This window comes from Podarcis filfolensis (assembly GCF_964270895.1).
Source record: "Podarcis filfolensis genome assembly, chromosome: 1".
Taxonomy (NCBI): domain Eukaryota; kingdom Metazoa; phylum Chordata; class Lepidosauria; order Squamata; family Lacertidae; genus Podarcis; species Podarcis filfolensis.
In genome coordinates, this window is record NC_139604.1 from 21,570,209 (window position 1) to 21,589,866 (window position 19,658).

General features: G+C 42.7%; 1 protein-coding gene across 2 annotated transcripts in view; it reads right to left on the reverse strand.

Annotated features, from left to right (window-relative positions):
- Positions 1–16,801, reverse strand: part of CHN1 (chimerin 1) — a 106,818-nt gene extending 90,017 nt beyond the window's left edge. Inside the window, exon 1 of one of the 2 annotated variants that reach the window (XM_083631030.1) lies at positions 16,368–16,801. In XM_083631030.1, coding sequence (XP_083487156.1) covers positions 16,368–16,448 — 81 coding nt within the window. In that variant the 5' untranslated portion in view covers positions 16,449–16,801. The remainder of the gene's footprint in view (positions 1–16,367) is intronic. The other variant, XM_083631032.1, reaches the window with a different exon arrangement.
- Positions 16,802–19,658: the final 2,857 nt, after the last annotated feature.

The following is a 19,658-nucleotide window of genomic DNA, read 5'->3' on the forward strand; positions in this document are numbered from 1 at the left end:
GCACAGGGGCAAATAAAGAAATGAGCACTATACTGTATTTTTCGCTCTATAAGACGCACTTTTTCCCTCCTAAAAAGTAGGGGGAAATGTGTGTGTGTGTTATGGAGCAAATGCAGGCTGCGCAGCTATCGCTGAAGCCAGGACAGCAAGAGGGATTGCTGTGCAGCAATCCCTCTTGCTGTTCTGGCTTCAGCGATAGCCGCACGAAGCCTCTTCAACAACATTTGATTCAGAGTATTTTTTTTCCTTGTTTTCCTCCTCTAAAAACTAGGTGTGTCTTTTGGTCGGGTGTGTCTTACAGAGTGAAAAATACGGTATTTTAAACCAAAATACCTCCCCTCCCAACCCCTGTTTGTAAAGACATGCTCTGGCAGTTTGAGTATGCAAGACCAAGGCGGTTTCTGCAACACGCTGAGCTCCCGTCGCTTGGTCCCTGCTCCTGCCAACCTAGCAGTTCAAAAGCATGTCAAAAGTGCAGGTAGATAAATAGGTACCACTCCAGCGGGAAGGTAAACAGCGTTTCTGTGCGCTGCTCTGGTTCGCCAGAAGCGGCTTAGTCATGCTGGCCACATGACCCGGAAGCTGTACGCCGGCTCCCTCGGCCAATAAAGCGAGATCAGCGCCGCAACCCCAGAGTCGGTCACGACTGGACCTAATGGTCAGGGGTCCCTTTACCTTTACCTAACAGCAAATGGCCAGAGTCACCTCCTTTGCTGATGTTTACATTTAGCCCTCATTCTCATAATCTTGTGCATCTCATATAAACTTTTTTTTACTACTAGAAGTGACTTTTTAGAGCACAATAATTCATCTGTTTTAAATAAAGCATTTCTGGTGAAGATTCTTTAAGTTTAGAAGATGGAAAGCGCCATCTTGTGGCAATTTAAATCTATAGCTATATTCATATTATGGTCTTCAACTAAATCACCATGGCTTTATTTGGATATAAAAGCAAACCTTCCAAGCATAAGGAGGGTTGAGCCTTAGGTATGCAAGCTATTTCTCCCTTCTGCTACAAGAGGGAGGAGTTTAAAAGACTCTTAATGTAGGTTTTGCAGCAAACTAGAATTTCAAACCATGGTTCAGGGTCTTGGTTTGCAAAAAAGCATATTTTATTCACCCTTAACATTCTTTATTCACTTCTTTTTCTATCTTCTCATGTTGTCCTCTACGCTGTAATTATTTTAATTTTGTTCTTTTAATGTTTCTAAATTTTCACAACAACCAGATTTGTATCATAGCATACAAACCTACAATAAACAAGCAACAGAAACCACTTACAAATAATCATAAAATGGCAATAATCAAACAGTCAATGAGTATGAGTTATTTAAAAATATGCCACAATAATATATACATTATTATGAAACTTACAAAAGGCAGAATGTAAAAATCAACAGATAAAGTAAAACTATAGGATTATAAGGTAAGGTCCATGAATCAAACATCTTCTGTCAACCAATAAACCCCCTTCCTATTTTACTAAGAAAGAATAGGGGAGGCAATTAGGTATACATATGATTCTTTAACTCAAGCTAGTTGACCAAATATTGGTTGAATATTTTTATTTGAGTTATTGGCAGCTCTTTAGCAAACACATACAGAGTGGCTTACAATAAAACAGCAAAACAGTTAAAACAACATCATAAATATATCAAAATAAAAGAAACACTGAAAAGAAAAAGATACGTTTGCTATTTTATGCTACCCATAAAAAAAATGAAATAGAAGCTGTAGCGAAACAAAACAAAATAACTTTAAAAGTCTTATCTGAACTATGTATTTTATGTAGTAGGTCGGCCTGAAAATGACCGCCTAAGTGCAACCTTAGATAAACGAGGATTTGAACCCGGGTCGCAAGGGTCCCAGGCTGACAGCCTGCTCATTTAGAAGTGGTCACTTTGCCACTGACCCCTGTTGCCCTTTTGGAAAGCCCTACAGTTATAGCAGGTAGCCATTATTATTTTTTTGCTATGCTGTTCGGTCTGCTCCCTCTGACCACTGCAGGACTAGGAAGCAAGCTGTCCTCACTCTGGCCTGTTACCTACTGTATAGAATGTAGTTGTGCAAGTGTCTTATTGAAAGACATTCTTGGGTATTATTAGATTCCTCCCTAACTCATATCCTATGCTTATTTGTTTCAATAGGTTTATTTTATTTTAAAAAACAAAACAAAAAACAAAGTCTTTTTATAAAATGAATAGATGTAGCTGACAGTTCAAGTTGTATTCTTAAACAAAAATAAGGAAAGCTGTCTTCCAATTATCACTGCTCCATGCATGGGCGTAGCCGGGGTGGGGAACAGGGGGGCAGCCCCCCAAATCCTCAAAAAGTATTGAAAAGCATTAAAAATACTGAATTAACTGAGGTTCTGCCCACCTTAGCAGAAGCCTGCCCCCTAATATCTTCATTTTGAGTTGATTTTTAGCCATGATCTCCCCCCCAAAACCAACTTTTTTTGGGGGGTCCCTAACAAAAATCCTGGCTATGCCCATGGCTCCATGTATCAAAACTCTCATTATGTAATTATTATGTAGACTTCCAAACAACTAATTCTTTTAGGAAGCTACACTTTGCCCTTCCCAGGGGCGAATAATACATCTAGGCAAATTTGTGCAGAAGAGGCAAAGCAAAGTGTCCCCTCACCACCTACACCAAAGTATTCCTTACCTGTCTACTATGTATTAAAGGAGTATTATTCACTCACTTTTTCATGGGACATCTATGTGACACTGTCATCCAATCATCATCATCCCATATTTTTTCCCTGTGCTTTCCTTGAACAGAAAACCCATTTTTTAAAAAGAAGAAGAGATCAATAGTATAATCTCTGAAAGACACAGGTGGTTCTTGGTGCAACTCTTCCATCTTTTACTAGAGACACAGTTCTGATGTGCACAGTAACAAACCGGGCAGGTGAACCTATAGGTACTCAGCACATGCTCACTATCACCTTTCACACTGGCATCGTTTTGACATCCCATTTACTCTAATCCAACTTAATTGGCACCAAAATATTAAAACAGATATGAAATAATGATCAACTGACAAACAAAAACTTTTTAAAAATTCTTTAATGTGCTTCCAAGTAAGAGCCATTTTAGCAACCTTCCCCTGCACCACCAATTAAAACATGTTCACTTTATTTTAAAACGATTTTTTGCAAGCCATTAAAGCTAACATATTTTCCCATCTATAAGACACCCCCATGTATAAGATGCCCCCTATTTTGGGGGACTCGGATTTAAGAAAGCGGGGGGGGGGAGATGTATCCATGTATAAGATGCCCCCTAATTTTTGACATTATTTTTAAGGAAAAAACCCTAGTCTTATACACAGAAAAATACGGTATCACGCTGAAATAAGTGCCACGCACAAAGTATGTAATTTGATTTTAAAACGTATCATATAAAGCCCCACCCTCTTTAAATAGCTGCTTGTGTTAATTGTACTTCATCCTTTACCCAACCGCATGGTCACATCACACCCAGTGGTGTGGACAGAATATAAACATAAAAAGCACAGTATCCCCAGTAGTGTGGAAAGTCAATAGCAATTCTGCTTATGTAGCAGAAAAGCAAAGCATGTACTGGGGGAGGAGGAAAGCCCATCTGGAAACAGCCTTGTAGAAGTACCACACAAAGGTTAAAGTGCAAAGCGCTCCGTGGCAACCCGGAAGTAACGGAGTGTGTTACTTCCAGGTTTCGCTGCTTGAGCGCAGACACTCAAAATGTCATCACGCACATGCGCAGAAGCAGCGAATCACGACCCGTGGACGAGCAGATGCACAGGCGCGGGTTGCGTTCGCTTCAGGATGCAAACGGTGCTCTGGAACGGATCCCGTTCACATCCAGAGGTACCACTGTACTAGAGAGTGATGTATTAAGAGACAGGAGCTGATTTTTAGATATAGCCATTGTTTTCCAATATAATATTTATATAGGAAGGCTGAAGTCTAATCTCTCAGTCTAAATCTTCTGGACTGGTCCTTACTTTAAAATCTTCCACTTGATTCTCATTTCAGTGAAGCATGTTCTGTTGCCATGGGCTATTGAAGTACAGGGGTATCTTACTTTCTCCAACACCACACTGGGAACCAAGTCTTAAAGAGGCAGCCCCAGAACATGCGCTCATTAGTGCAGTCAAGTCTGAGTGCGCCGTGGCAGCTACTTCCTTAGCCTTCGAGTAATAAAGTATAAGACTGCAATTGTTTCAATAGCTGCCCCCCTCCCCTGGCTACGTTAGAAACAAGCAAGGCAATTTCAAATAATGGGATTATACAAAGTAGCCTTACTATGTGCCGCGTTCCCAAGGTCAAATGGAAAAGGAAGGCTCATTTAACGCAGCAAGCATGTTGGAACCTTCTGGTGTGATGGAATCCTAATGGCATTTTTTTTTCAGGAATTCCCATTAAAAGCTTTATAAAAACTATCGCAAAATACCTCTCTGGAATTTATGGTTCGGCACACATGGGCTAGTTTGCCTACGGCATCTCCATATTTAAAGCAGACGTCGCACAAGAACTTTATTATCCCCCCTCTTTTTTGTTTTTCAACGGCACACAGCCCCCCTCCCCCCCCGGCTTCCTAATGCTGAGGCACCTGGTAGCTCCCCAAAGGCGACATGCCTCTCACGTGCTCAACACTGTCACAGTGTACTGCGCGGGGAGTGGTGAGTTTTAAGAGGCAAGGGGCCAGGTTTTTTAAATGCAGGAGAGCCCTGGGGCGAAAGGAGGACTGAACCCTTGGGAAGCAACAAAACCCCCCTGGGGTGTATAGAAACTTCCTTCATGTAACAGTCCCCAGTGGGCCTTACACAACTCACGCGGAGGCAGATGCCATTGAAAACCTCGATCCTTCAAGAATGTCATGTAAGAGAGAACCCAGGAAACTGCCTTAGACCAGGTAAGACCACAGGCCCATCAAGTTGAGTACCTGGGAAAGCAGCTCTTCGGGGTTTCTTTTTCTTTCTTTCTTTCAAAAACAAAAATAGTTTTCAAAAGTTTACATACTTTACCATCAACAATACGTTTAATTTATCCATCGATTTCCCATCCCGCCCTCCATGATGTTTTATGTTTATCCTTTAATGCTGCATATTTTAACTGATAACACTCCATATACACATCCTAAATTATTAGCTTTAATGTCTTTCTACTGTTGCTCATACAGTCATACCTCGGGTTGAAGTCGCTTCGGGATAAGTATTTTCGGGTTCCACGCTGCGGCGACCCGGAGGTAATGGAGCGCGTTACTTCCGGGTTTTGCCGCTCGCGCATGCGCACATGGTCAAAGTGACATCACGCGCATGCACAGAAGCGGCGAATCGCAACGCGCGCACATGCAGACGCACGGACGCGGGTTGCGTTCGCTTCTGGATGCGAACGGGGCTCTGGAACGGATCCCGTTCGCATCCAGAGGTACCACTGTACTTCAAATCCTGCTCGCGATTTCATGCAATTATAGTAGTTCTTTAGATATTCTTCAAAAGGTTTCCAATTCTCAAAGAATGGGTCATCATTTTGATCTCTAATTTTTTTTGCTGTTAGCTTTGCCAGTTTTGCATTCTCCATCCTTTTAATAAGCCATTATTAAATGGCACCTCAAGCTCTCCAGGGTTTCAACTAGGAGTCTTTCCCAGTCTTACCCAGAGGTGCCAGTAATTGAGGTGACTTCCTGTGGGCGTTTCCGTGTGCTGCTCTGGTGCCGGTTCGCCAGAGCAGCTTCGTCACGCTAGCCACGTGACCCGGAAGTGTCTGTGGACAGCGCTGGCTCCCGGCCTCTAAAATGAGATGAGCGCACAACCCTAGAGTCTGTCAACACTGGCCCGTACGGGCAGGGGTACCTTTACCTTTACTTTCCTGTGTGCAAAGTATGAATTACATCATTAAGCTATGGCATTTCCCTGTTATCATGTTTCTGGTGTTTAGGGGTACACATGCAGCACCCCACACTTGATAAGGATCTAGTTCAGTTAAATCATACAGGGGTATTTTCTACTACAAAAAGCAGTACATCCACTGCAAGGCAAATGGTGTTGATTTCAAAAACAAAAATATAGCACTTGGCTCTTACATGGAGTTTAAAAATTACCGGTACACACAGCGCAATATTCAGGAGATGTGTACCCAACTGATGTGTTTGATGCAGGATACAAATACTCTGCCTGCCCACAAGTCAAGGCTGCTGGTTGCTTTCTCCATTCACTGTAGATTCATTGGCCACAAGGTGGAGCAGCTGCACAACAAATTTCACTATTATGCTGAGAACCAGTAAAAGTTATGCAATGATTTTGGGGAAGTTAATTTATTTTACTTGTTACTGGTTTTTAAAGGTTTGCAGGCAGGAGTGTATTTTGCAAGAAATAAATGCCTATTTCTCATTAGATAGGGTTTTGATTCAGCTTTATTTCTAGATTCCTGAAGATACAGGATTTTAAGGTTGGAACTCTGAAATAGAAGTATGTTTTAACAAAGGTGTTTTGCTATAGAAGACTGTACAGTTGTACCTTGGAAGTCGAACGAAATCTGTTCCGGAACTCCGCTTGACTTCCAAAACGTTCGGAAACCAAAGCACAGCTTCTGATTGGCTGTAGGAAGTTCCTGCAGCCAATCAGAAGCCACGGAAGCCCTGTCGGACATTCGGGTTCCAAAGAACGTTCGCAAACGTTCCAGGTTTGCGGCATTCAGGAGCCAAGGTATGACTGTACTGCCCTATAACCGGCGGTTTCGGATGCTAATTCCACCACGTGCCAGTCCTCAGCCTATCTGCATCCTTCATTCACGCCTGGAGGATGTCAAGATGTATGTTGGATGAAGCAGCTTCTGGAAGTCTGATTTCGTCCACTACAGGGTGGAAGTGGTAATGGGACATGCACAAAGTAGGTGCATTTGAGTTTTGTTTTTATATTTTCCCAACCCTGCAGAAAACTTGGTACAGTTAAAAGTATTGTGGAATGTGCCAGGCTCTACAAACAGGGTCCACATTGTGGACAGCCTTTTCTGTTGTATGTATTGCAGCCTGTCATACAATTAACTCTCCCCTCCACCATTTCTGCAGCTCTGAACATACAGCTGGCGTGCTTAAGAGTTACAAGACACCTGTTCGCAACACTAAATCACTGCATTTAAGGACATGACTTTTTTAAAAAGAGAGAGTCTGCTAATGCAGATGGACTCAACCTATACATCTGCAAATGGACTCAACCTATACATCTGCAAATGGACTCAACCTATACATCTGCTTGCAATATCTAAAATGCTAATGGACTCAGCATTTAGCAGAACCTAGAGGTTAAATTTTAGGGGGAACGTATTTGAAACGGGGAGATAGCCCCCTGGAGGCAAAATGGAACAGAGAACAGGAAGGAAGGTTACCAGATTCAATCTGAACTCTTCCTTGATTCCGAAACTGCTCTTTGCTTTGGGTGAACATTCCCAATCCTATCATTTAGTATAGCATTTTCCCTCCCTCAGGGGTGCAACAGGCGACAAAATGGCCAAAGCTCCCTTGACTGATGGGAGCCTGAAATTTATCAGCAACCACCTCTCCAGCCAGTTGCATTTACGTTTTTTCAAACCCTGAACATTAAATGCCACACTTAACGCCACATTTAATTTGCTCCTGCATTAAATAAAAGGAATTAACCACGGGAGCAAAAGGGGCATTTCTGGAATATGTCAAGTCGTTCAGCCCAATGTGCAGTTTTCGTCTTCCTTTGCCACTTTAAGGCTGAATCTCTTGTGGGTTAGAACTGTGGTTACACAGAAACATTCTGGCCCAGAGAAGCAAACACAGACTCTTCCTTTGGAAATCACAAAAGCCATTTGTGATTTAAGGATGTGGCTTCTTTAGCAAGCTGTGACCACAGCAGCTTGATTCACAAAGAGGCTCTCTGGTTGTGCACATGTTTACAATTCCTCAGCCCTTAAGAAAGCTGACATAGTGTCTGCGGCCAATAGGTTAACCCAAAATGATGAGCACCCAATGCTTCAGTTTACTCTTCCAAGGGAGAATGGATGAAGTTGCCAGAGTAAGGGCCAAATATGACCTGTCTCTTTAAATGTGGGTCTGGCAATAATATCATGCACAAAAGTGGGAAACGTGGGGTCTACACTACCAGTCATCCAACACGGGACATTCTTCTACCAGCAGGCTTGATTCTAGTGTCAGACCCCTGGTAAGGGAAGGTGACTTCTGGCGACAGATTGCAGAGAAAACTGTAGGCAATGAGAGATTAGCATGTGCTCCAATATTCTTAGCACTGTCTTATCCTGACCTCAGCAACTGTGTTTACTACTTTTCCTAAGGCACCAAATTGATCAAGCAAGTACTGAAATTTGTCATCATGGGGTATGAACCTCAGCCTCAGGATACTCAAATTAGTTTATCTGCTGAAACCAATTTACCAGCTAACAGGTCCGTTTTGTTTCCTGAGTTTCCAAGCAGGCTTCCTCTTCAATTTTAGTCAAGAGAATGCACTGCCAGCAAAAAGAATAAGATCCTCTCAAGGTTACTGTCTTTATTTGCTTCATTAGATTTTTCAAATTAGATAAAGAGTTCCATTGCACCAGGTGAAGAGAGCCATTTGATTGTCAAGGCCAGAAGCACTTTTCAAATGGCACAGACCTTACGGCCCCCTGGGGCAAGAGGCTGGAGCTGGGTGGGGTGAGGGCAGAGAAAAGAGGAAGATTTCTTGCTTTGCCTGCAATGCACTCATATTTTTGTTCATTTTTATTGCTAAAAAAAATATCAAAATATTCAGCTATTGAGCACACACAGGTTTTAACTGCATAGGTGCATACATTGACTTGCTGGTGGCGGGTTCACAAGACCACTGGCGGAGAAAGAGGGGTGCGGGGGGAGCGCACCACCCCCAGGATGTGCGTCACACCCCTGGGAAATGCACCAGCCATGCCCCTGCCTGCTCTCCGCCCCCCCCCCCCGGTTCCAGAGCATGAAGCTCCGCCACTGCACAAGACCATTTTAACTGATAGCTCAGACTCTCATACCTTTTTTTTTTTTTTAGTTGCCCACAGTTTCACTCAAAAGAGCAAGTGAAATTCTTTATAAAGTTAAAACAAAAAATTTTTTTCCTTCCAGTAGCACCTTAAAGACCAACTAAGTTAGTTCTTGGTATGAGCTTTCGTGTGCACGCACACTTCTTCTGAAGAAGTGTGCGTGCACACGAAAGCTCATACCAAGAACTAACTTAGTTGGTCTTTAAGGTGTTACTGGAAGGGAAAAAAAATTTTGTTTTGACTATGGCAGACCAACACGGCTACCTATCTGTAACTGTCTTTATAAAGTTGTAATAGAAATACTTCACAGCTGAAGTTTACATGTTAAAATAAAAAAATCCAAGAGAGAAATATATGCACTGTGTTCAAAATTTGCACATACTTGTAAAAAAAGTCATGTGCTACCAAACAGAAGGCTTTACTAATAGCTGGCACCAATTTTATTGTGTAGTGGCTACTTGGACAGAAGTGAATTTGTGCAACAAAATAAAACCGGGTACTTATTAGGGATCAGAGTGGTTGCCAAGAGTACAGAAGTTGGAAGTGTCTATACTCTTCCTAACTTCCTAGCATTTTGATAAAAGATGTAAGAAAGCATTTGTGCTTTCTTTTTGTACTATCGCCATAGAGTTTGTAGGCTTTTGAAACACAACAAAACCCACAGTTTGCAGTGGATAATAGCGGGATGAAGTGTACACACTATGCGTATAACACCCCGTCATACAACTTGTCTGATAATTCTAAAATAATGACTGGCATTTTGTTGCTTTTTGTTGACCTTTCCTAGCATCAGTTGAAACGGATATAGCACCGGCAAATTACCAAAATAAAGTATACAATTTTACTGTTCGTTTAAATGAGAAATCACTGTACACGTTATCGTTTACTTGGCTGCCGTGTACTCCTACAACTGGTGACTGAAGCCATCTACACATGAAGGTAACCACGATCTATATCTATCCTGTAGTTCCTTGAAAAATACTGTTTGTGGATGCATTTTCAGTCAAAACAGCTTCTACCCGACTTGAAAAACTAGGCTATATTCACTCCACTGTTGAGCTGGGGTTTGTATGCTTCAGAGAGCCGTTGTACATGGACAGACAGCAGCTTCATGAATCGGAGTTGGGATATGTTGCAGGCATGCAAAAACAAAACAGGTAATATGCACTGGGTAAAGGCATTCAACAACCTCAGATATGCAGATGACACAACCTTGATGGCAGAAAGTGAGGAGGAATTAAATAACCTTTTAATGAGGGTGAAAGAGGAGAGCGCAAAATATGGCCTGAAGCTCAACATCAAAAAAACGAAGATCATGGCCACTGGTCCCATCACCTCCTGGCAAATAGAAGGGGAAGAAATGGAGGCACTGAGAGATTTTACTTTCTTGGGCTCCATGATCACTGCAGATGGTGACAGCAGCCACGAAATTAAAAGACGCCTGCTTCTTGGGAGAAAAGCAATGACAAACCTAGACAGCATCTTAAAAAGCAGAGACATCATCTTGCCGACAAAGGTCCATATAGTTAAAGCTATGGTTTTCCCAGTAGTGATGTGTGGAAGTGAAAGCTGGACCATAAAGAAGGCTGATCGCCGAAGAATTGATGCTTTTGAATTATGGTGCTGGAGGAGACTCTTGAGAGTCCCATGGACTGCAAGAAGATCAAACCTATTCATTCTTAAGGAAATCAGCGCTGAGTGCTCACTGGAAGGACAGATCGTGAAGCTGAGGCTCCAATACTTTGGCCACCTCATGAGAAGAGAAGACTCCCTGGAAAAGACCCTGATGTTGGGAAAGATGGAGGGCACAAGGAGAAGGGGAGGACAGAGGACGGGATGGTTGGACAGTGTTCTCGATGCTACCAGCATGAGTTTGACCAAACTGTGGGAGGCAGTGGAAGACAGGAGTGCCTGGCGTGCTCTGGTCCATGGGGTCACAAAGAGTCAGACACAACTAAAGGACTAAACAACAACAACAAAGGCATTCCTGCCCCTCTCACGTACAAATGTAACTTGAAATGCAGCAGAGGGGAATTGCCTTTTCTGCATTTTTAACTGCTAACGCCTACATAGCTTGGGATGCTAAAGTCTGATGGTAGCATAATGGACTGTTCCACCTAAGACTACAGATGCAGAATCACAATTTTTTAATGTTCTTTTGCTCCCCTATGGAAAAAAGGGGCATGGAGGATGTTACTGTCCTTGCAAGTTACAGGAAAGCAATTGTGCTGGGCAATGGCCTCCTTGATGTACTAGTTAGGGGCAGGAGCTTCTTGACATGGAGAAACCTTCAAAAATGGTATCCTCCACCTGCAGCTTGAAATGGTGAAGTTCGCTATACCATATTACAGTTTCATAACCTAAATGTGCAATAATCCAATTAACATATTAGTCTGGCCTGCTTACAAACGCAGCACAATCCTGAGAAGGGAAGGTGGATTACACTATTGTAGACAGGCAGAAACATGTCTGAAAGCTCCCTTGCATTAAAAAAAAATCCTGCAAAAAGAAAACAAGGACAATAGTTCCACTTTGTCAGCGTTGTTTTTAAATGCAAGGGAACATTTTAAAAATGTGATGCCCCACTTGGAAATCGAAGCATTCTTTTTTATAACAACAACAGGAAGAAACGGGTCTTTCCTAACACGGAAGGGATGAAAATAAAGATAGCTGATCATTAACTCTGTATCTGACCTTTCTCTTTCTGTTTTTTTGTAGCCATAAAAACCTCCCACCCTGCAATGAGCAATAAAGCACACCCATCAAATTTGTGTCAGAGAGGACGATCAGCTTCTGCTGGAGTCAGAAATGAAGGTGCACAGCAGTGGCTTGCAAGTGTGTGGAGCCCAGAGGTACAAACAGAGATGGATGGGTGTTTTCTCTTTAAAAAGAAAATCGTGTTATGAACCATTCCAATGTTTTACAGCAGGGGAAGGCATGAACCCTCTCCAATTGCTGAACTCCAACTCTCATCCCAGTTCAACAACACGTGGGGGGCGAAGAGCTGTGGGTACCAGGAAAGGTCTCAAGCACTATCATCTTTTCTGCACACTGCTGCATAGGCAACTGACAACCAGTGTAGCCAGAAAAGGAAGGGTGTTATATGCCCTGATCATCTAGAAAGATACTGGGAGGTAGCATTCTGTACCACCTGAAGCTTCCAAATCTCCTTTAAAGATAGCCCAGCATGTAGAGGGTATTATAGTAGTCATGTCTAGATATAACCAGGGCATGAATCATTGTATATTATACACCCTTAGGCGCCAGGCAAAAACGTTCCTCTTTAACCAGGCCTTTGGCCGACTGACAACCAATACCCTTTTTAAATGTGTTGGTGGGTGGGAGTTACTGGATTGTTTCTGTTTTTAATTTTGATTTCTGTATTTTGTGTTTTTACATTGTGATTTTATGTTGTAACTGCCCTGAGACCTGCAAGTATAGGGCAGTATATAATAATAATAATAATAATAATAATAATAATAATAATAATAATAGAAATGTTCACTTTCTCTAGATAGGGATGCAGCTGGAAAATCACCCAAAGCTGATAAAAAGCTCTATCTTTTAAGAATATTAAACATTACTACTGCTGAGAAACATGATACCTCATGTTACATTTGCTTCATGATACGCTTTTTCAGGTTGCGTCCCGCGGTGACCTGGAAGTACCGGAAAGGGTTACTTCCGGGTTTCGCTGCTCGCGCATGCGCACAAAATGATGTCACGCATCATTGATGTCTTTCAAAAAACATTTTACTTAAGGTAGAGAAGGACAAGATGAAATTATGTATTTGAATATAAATATAGATTGGAAATGCCTGTGTATAGTGAATACTTATCTACTTTTAAAAATCTTTACTTTCGATTTTCTTCTTCTATTTCTTTATTTTCTCTTTGTTCTTTTTTCAGATATCTTACTTTTCATTTCACTTCTCTATTGTGAATAGCATTTTATAGAGGTATAAATAACTGTAAATATGAAGAGAGACAAAATATTTTCTCATTTTTTTCCTTGGTTATATGTATTTTCTTTTTCTTTTGTATTTCCTTTTGTTGTAAATATGTATGTTTTTCTAATTTGTACTTAATAAAGTTTTTTAAAAAGATGTCATGCGCATACACAGAAACGGCGAATCGCAACCCGCGCATGCGCAGACGCGGGTTGCGTTCTTTTCACGTTGCAAACGGGCCTCCAGAACGGATCCCTTTCGCAACCAGAGGTACCACTGTAGCTTGTTTCTCCCCACCACAGCCAATTTTGTGGCCCTCTTTAGATGCAGATAATCATGTGGAGGAGGACAGAGGGACTATATATGTTTGCCCTGTGCTGGCCTCACATCAAAGCTCTCCATGTGTTGTCTGTAGTAGAGCAGCCTATTGAATGTGGCTAGGCTATCCCCATTGAGCACTCAGGGATCAAGCTCACAGGGAAAATCTACATGCATTCAGCAGGCTGCCCTACTGCGAAAATGCATCCAACACAGGGACAGCCTTGTGGAGGGGCCTGTACAGAACGAACCTGCACTGTCCCTCCTCCCTCCCATGATTTGCCTATGAATGACTAAAGAGAAACTCCTCTGATCATGTGCTGCTAACTCGTAGATCAGGCATGTCCAACGTGATGTACCAGTAGATCACTGGAAGATCATTGGTTCCCCACAAAGAAGCTGAACAACTGTGGCTCCCCTAAAAAAAGCTCAACATTTTACCTCCTCCCTGAAAAAACTCAACAACTGTGACCCAAACCCCCAAAAATGGGCCTTTCTCCTTCCTAAGAAAAGCTCAACAACTTCGACCTGAACCCCCAAAAAGGGGGTAGATCACTGCCAGTTTTTAACTCTGTGAGTAGATCGCAGTCTCTTGGGAGTTGAAACAAAATTTTTTTTTTCCTTCCAGTAGCACCTTAAAGACCAACTAAGTTAGTTCTTGGTATGAGCTTTCGTGTGCATGCACACTTCTTCAGATACACTGAAACAGAAGTTGGCCACCCCTGTCGTAGATCTTGCACAATAGTTTCTTCAAGGGACAATAGTGTCTCTTTGGCAATGCTTCTGTTCATTTGTTTAGTACTCATCACAGGACTGATGCAGAACACAGCTGGTGTTTAGCAATAGAATATTACATTAAAAGGGCACTAAATGCAAGGACTATCTATCTATCTATCCATGGAGAGACAGAGGGAGAGAGAAGCAACATCTGCTAACCACACAAATAATTTTACCAACTACTCAGAAATATGTTTTAAAAGTAACAATAGAGCATCCAAGAGAAGCAGCACATCAATAAGAGGTTTGTAGCTGTCTCTGACGTCTGGAGAATGTAGAATTGTACATCATCATCATCATCATCATCATTATTATACAATGACTACCGGGATTTTATAAGAGTTGCTGCAAGTGACTGGGCTTTTTGAGTGTGTCTGTGATTTGCTCATTAAGGTTAAATCCCCAAAGTTGGTAATTCAAAAAACTACGATCCAGGTTTGAAACAGTATTTTACACACCTGCAAAGCTTAGATGTTTCACAGCCTTTTATATTGGCTGTCTTCTGGTTTCTGCAAAGCTGCAGAGACTATGAACTAATCTTGATATTTTCATTGTGCTGGTGACCTCAGCTGCTGCTGCCACTTCACCTGTGCTCCTGGGTTGAGAAGAGGCAGCAATTATCAGGAGAATGGAGAGGGGAAGAAAGAGAAAAATGATGGGCAACTGGTCTCTCACTAGCTATGCAAGGCTTTCATAAGATTTCTTCAGCCACAAGTAATCTCATTTTAGTCATTAATCAGCAGAGATGGAGGATCAATGAAAGACCTTAAGGGAGAACTGCAATGTGAGTAATTTGGATGGATAGTTTTCCATTACAGGTAGACTTGGGTAACCTAAAGTATAATTTCATAAGTTCTGTACATATCAAGAAATAGCTCTGTAGATAAATAAATTAGGAATCCACCAAGTCTCCCCTCAATAACTTTCACAAAATATAAAGAGCACACTAAATCGTAGGGATAAAAATGCAGCAGCTATAATAACATGAGGAGAAAAGCCCGAGAAAGCAATGCTGAGTCTTAACAAACTTTGCATTACCAGAAGTGTCAGACACTCAGCAAAAATCTGATTCTAAATATGAGAAGTAAACACCATCTCTATAAGATTATGTGGAAACACATTATGCATAAATTCTAATTATGCAAAATTAGTCAGTAGAAAGCACTTCTCAAGTTAAGTAGCAGCTATGAGTTATTTATGTAATGAAATTTGCTTCCACAAATGATATGTTAATATCGAGATTATATTTTGCTTCCTTCACTGTAGCAAAGTCATTTTTAATTATTACGTTAGAAATGTGCATAATTAAGTTTAATAATCAGTTTAAATATATTAATATGCCAGCATATAAAACTCTGCCATTTTATTGCTTTATTTACCAGAAACGGCGCCTACAGCTAAAATCAAATATCAACTGAAAGCTTTTTTTTATTAAAAAAAGGACATTTCATTTCTTGGATGTATAGCCTCTCTTGAAATTGTTCAGCAAATTCTATGAAGATGCTCACAGCTTTTGCTGTCCAATATATATATATTATATCTGTTTAGGAGGAAATGCAAATATGTTATGTTCTGTACAAACAACAACAACAACAACAACCCAGTCCCTTTTGGTGAGAACTTCTTTCTCCGATGCCACAGAGAAGCTAAAAAATAAAAAATAAATCACAAATCCATATAGAGCAATATCCTTATTAGACCGCCCAAAAGTACAGATTTTGGATTTCTTTTTAATGTTTCCATGCCTTTAGATATATATATATATATATATATATATATATATATATATATATCTATGAATATATGAGTGCCTTGCAAACCAGAGGGATGACAGGGGCTGCTTTTGGGGGACCCCCACTTACCATTGTTTCAAACGCAAACTCTACAGCAAAAGCTAGTTATTGTATGAACACACAGATGGTGGTGGTTTGTGTGTGTGTGTGTGTGTGTTTTGTTTTTTTAAAGAGATCATCTGGAAAGTCTGGAACTTAATACTCCGAGATGCCAATCAACTCCAACCCCCCCCCCCGAAATTGGCAGGGGGGCCAAACACACGCCCATAAGATGTGCCTCGAGCGGAGACAATGGGAGAAAGAGAGCAGCTTTGTTTTTTTCTAGCCAGGAATTAAGTGAATAAGGAATGCCACAGGCAGAGAGAGAGAGAGAGACTGAGAGAGGAGGGGGGAAACCAGGGGGCTCACACCTCTTAAATCCTGCAACGCAAACTCCCTATTGCATGCTGTCTAACTGACAAGGGGGTGGGGTGGAGAGGAGCTGGATGCCGATCGAGAGATCCTACTCACCAAACAAGGTAAGAGCCATTGCGAAGGTGCCGCAAGTCGCAGGATCACGTCGGGGCTGCTCAGGAGGGCTGGGCTGGACATTGGGCTCTGCAAGCTCTCCCGTCCGCGGCGGCGCGCGCAAAAGGCAGGCGGTGTGGGGACACACACGCACAAACACACAAAGAGCGGCGAGGCTGCAATAAAAAGTTATTGCATTGTTGCCCAAGGAGCCACTTGCCCCAGAGAGGAATGCATTTCTCTCTCAACCCTGGGAGAGGAATGGCTGGTGAGAGTTGGCGTGGGGCGGCCAACTTAAGGAGCCCCGCCGAGGAAAGGACTCTCGCTCCTTTTGCAGAAGGAAGCGCGCGCCGCCCGCTTTGGCCACCTCAGGCTGCAGCCCTTCAGGCTCCGGGAGCCATCTTGTTTCGCCACATGACCAAGCTCCTTCCCCTCCCTCCTGCCTCCTCCGCGGCGTTGCCGAGCCCGGCGTGAGTTCCCATGGCAACGGGAGGTTCACGCGCCGCCACCTCCCGTCCCCTGGGCCCCTCCATCTCCATCCACCCCCCACCCACCCCGAGAGAGGCAAGGCCTTGACAAGACGGGGCATGGGAGGAAGGGGTCAGAGCAGCAGCAAGGCTCTAGAAATGAGGGTGGAGGTGCTCTGAGAAAGGGCTGTGGAGGAACGGGGGGGGCTGCCCCTTCTCCAAATAAATACGCAGACCCCCCCCCGTCTCCAAAAGCGCATCCTGGAAAAGGGCGCGCGGGGGTTTCCTTGTTTCTGAGCGCAGGTGAGAATTCTGAGGTCACCTGCGGCTGTGGTCCATTCCTCAAGGATGCTTTGCAAGGGCTACTGAAAAAAGGATGCTTCAGTCAGGGGCGTAGCCAGAGGGGGCAAAAGAATCAAGTAAATAAATAAAAATACTTAGCTAACTGAGGTTCTCCCCCCCCCAAAAAAAAGAATCCTGGCTACACCCATGGTCTCAGTCTGGCTACTAAAAACAAGCAGCTCTACATTATTATCGTTTAATAAATTTGTACGCCACCGTTCATCCGAAGATCCTAAGGCAGTTTGCAACAGGAAAAAATGCAAAACAAGAATACAAGATACATAATCAAACGAAAACAAACCGATTGCCCCACCTCATCCCATATTTAAAGAAACCATGAAATGTTTATCAGCCAAAAGGCAGGGGCGAAACTAGGCTTTATTTTACCCAGGTCAAAGACCCAGTTTAACACCCACCCACAAACAACTGCATATGCAGGCTGGGAACCTCAATGACACCTGAAATATACTTGGAGTCGAGAGTGGATTTCATGCTCTTTATTCAGCTCATAGTGGTGAGGAGGAATGAAAGTTTCCCCAAAATATCTGCTTTATATACATTATTTGCACAATAGGCTGCACGTGATTGGCTAATTCAGGGATTCTCCTGTAGGCCAATCAGGTTGTGGATTCACTTCCACCTGGAGTTGGATTGGGTGGGTCCTGCGGACCAATCATACTGCTGCATTGTTCTAGGACCAATCAGACTACTGCATTTTGGATCCTATTGTTCTAGGACCAATCAGACTACTGCATTTTGGATCCTATTCAACTCAGTACATAACAGCACCCTTCTGGAGGCTTCACCCGGGGCACAAAAAAACAACAACCCAGCTAGCTTCCCTGTAGCTATGGCACTGCCAAAGGCCTGGTTGAACGTTTTTGCCTGCTGTCAAAAGATATGTGGTCAAGGCACCAGGTGAGCATTCTGCAAATGGGGAGCCACTGCAGAAAAGGCCTGTTCTCAAGTTGCCGCTCTCCAGGCGGCACATGAAGAAGGTGATGATTGCAGGGTTTTGGGTTGCCATATTTCAAAAAGTAAAAACCAGAACATCCCGAAAAATTGTTGAGCTTTTTAAAGGAAAACCTCAAATGTGATCTTTTTTTAAAAAAGGAAAACCAAAAAGCACCACCTTTCGGAAATTCCCCTTGGACGTTTGGCAGCCCTAGTCTACTTAGGAGGTAGGGAGAGGACAGGTAATCCTTTAGATATTGCAGTCCTGAGCTTTATAGGTCAGAACCCACACTTTGATTTGGGCCCAGAAACTAATTGCCAGCCAGTGCAATAGGGTGAGGATTGGTGCAATATGCTCAAACCATCTTGCCCCGGTGAGCAACCTGACCACCAAATTCTGAACAGGCTGAAGTTTCTGAACTTTATTAGGGTGAACCCTTTGGGGCTTTGAATTTTTGACCTGGCAGCTCTTGGGGGGAAAACACACATGGAATTTCTGATCTTTGACATGCATATGCGGAATCTTGCCTTCTTTCAAAATCAAGCTGTCCTGCCCACAGTTGTGCAGAATATTCTTATGTGTTTATGAAGAAGAGGTCAGAATAGGCTAATATATATGTGGACTGCCCCTGGATCAAGTGACTTTTCTTCTTTAAGTTCTCAAAAGTCTTAACCTAGTTCAAGGTTGTCATCTGAACTAGCCAGATGTTTAACTGATAACCAATCACAGTCAGTCTATCATTTGAAAAACAATACTTTCAAGCCATCTGGGCCAGAAATGGCAACTAGACGTTCTGTTTTGGCGACTGTAACATGGTTAAGGGAGCCATTTAGCGCCTAGATTATATACCTGAGTTACTAACACTGTGTAACCTGGGTCTGATGAACGTTATAGTCCAACAACCTCTGAAGGGCCGAAGGTTCCTCATCTGTGGTGTAAACAGTTTGGCACTAAACTGGAGGAGAACTTTGCTAATTCTTTCCTTGGTGTCCTACCAAGGGAGGGCAGTCTGGGTGTAGATACGCTAGGAAGGGAAATTAGAAATGTAGAAAGAGCACTGTGGACCCCAGAAGAGTCATTTGTGCATTTCCTGTAGAGTGCTGTCCAAAACTGGTTGATCTTGTTGTTGCACATTCCAGACTTGGAAATGAGTTTTGCATACGGTTATGCCATAGTTATATCTTTAATGGGATCTCCTTAGAGAAACCTGATTAGTCATTACAGGCATACCTCATTTTATTGCACTTCACAGACATTGTTCCTTGCGAGGATGTGGGTGCAGCTGCAGGCAACCCCGCTGCTTCCAGGGGAAAGAAGCCCCTGGCTGCCACTGTCCTTCTGGCCAAAGGAGTGGAGCTGGCTAGGGCTGGAGCCAAGTTTTCCCCCTGCCGCTCCTGCAGCCAAGGGGCCCTGGCTTAATAGACTACAGTATAGTGTAAACATAACTTTTATATACACTGGGAAACAATTTTGTGTGTGTGACTTGCTTTATTGCGATATTCGCTTTATTGCGGTGGTTTGGAACCGAAC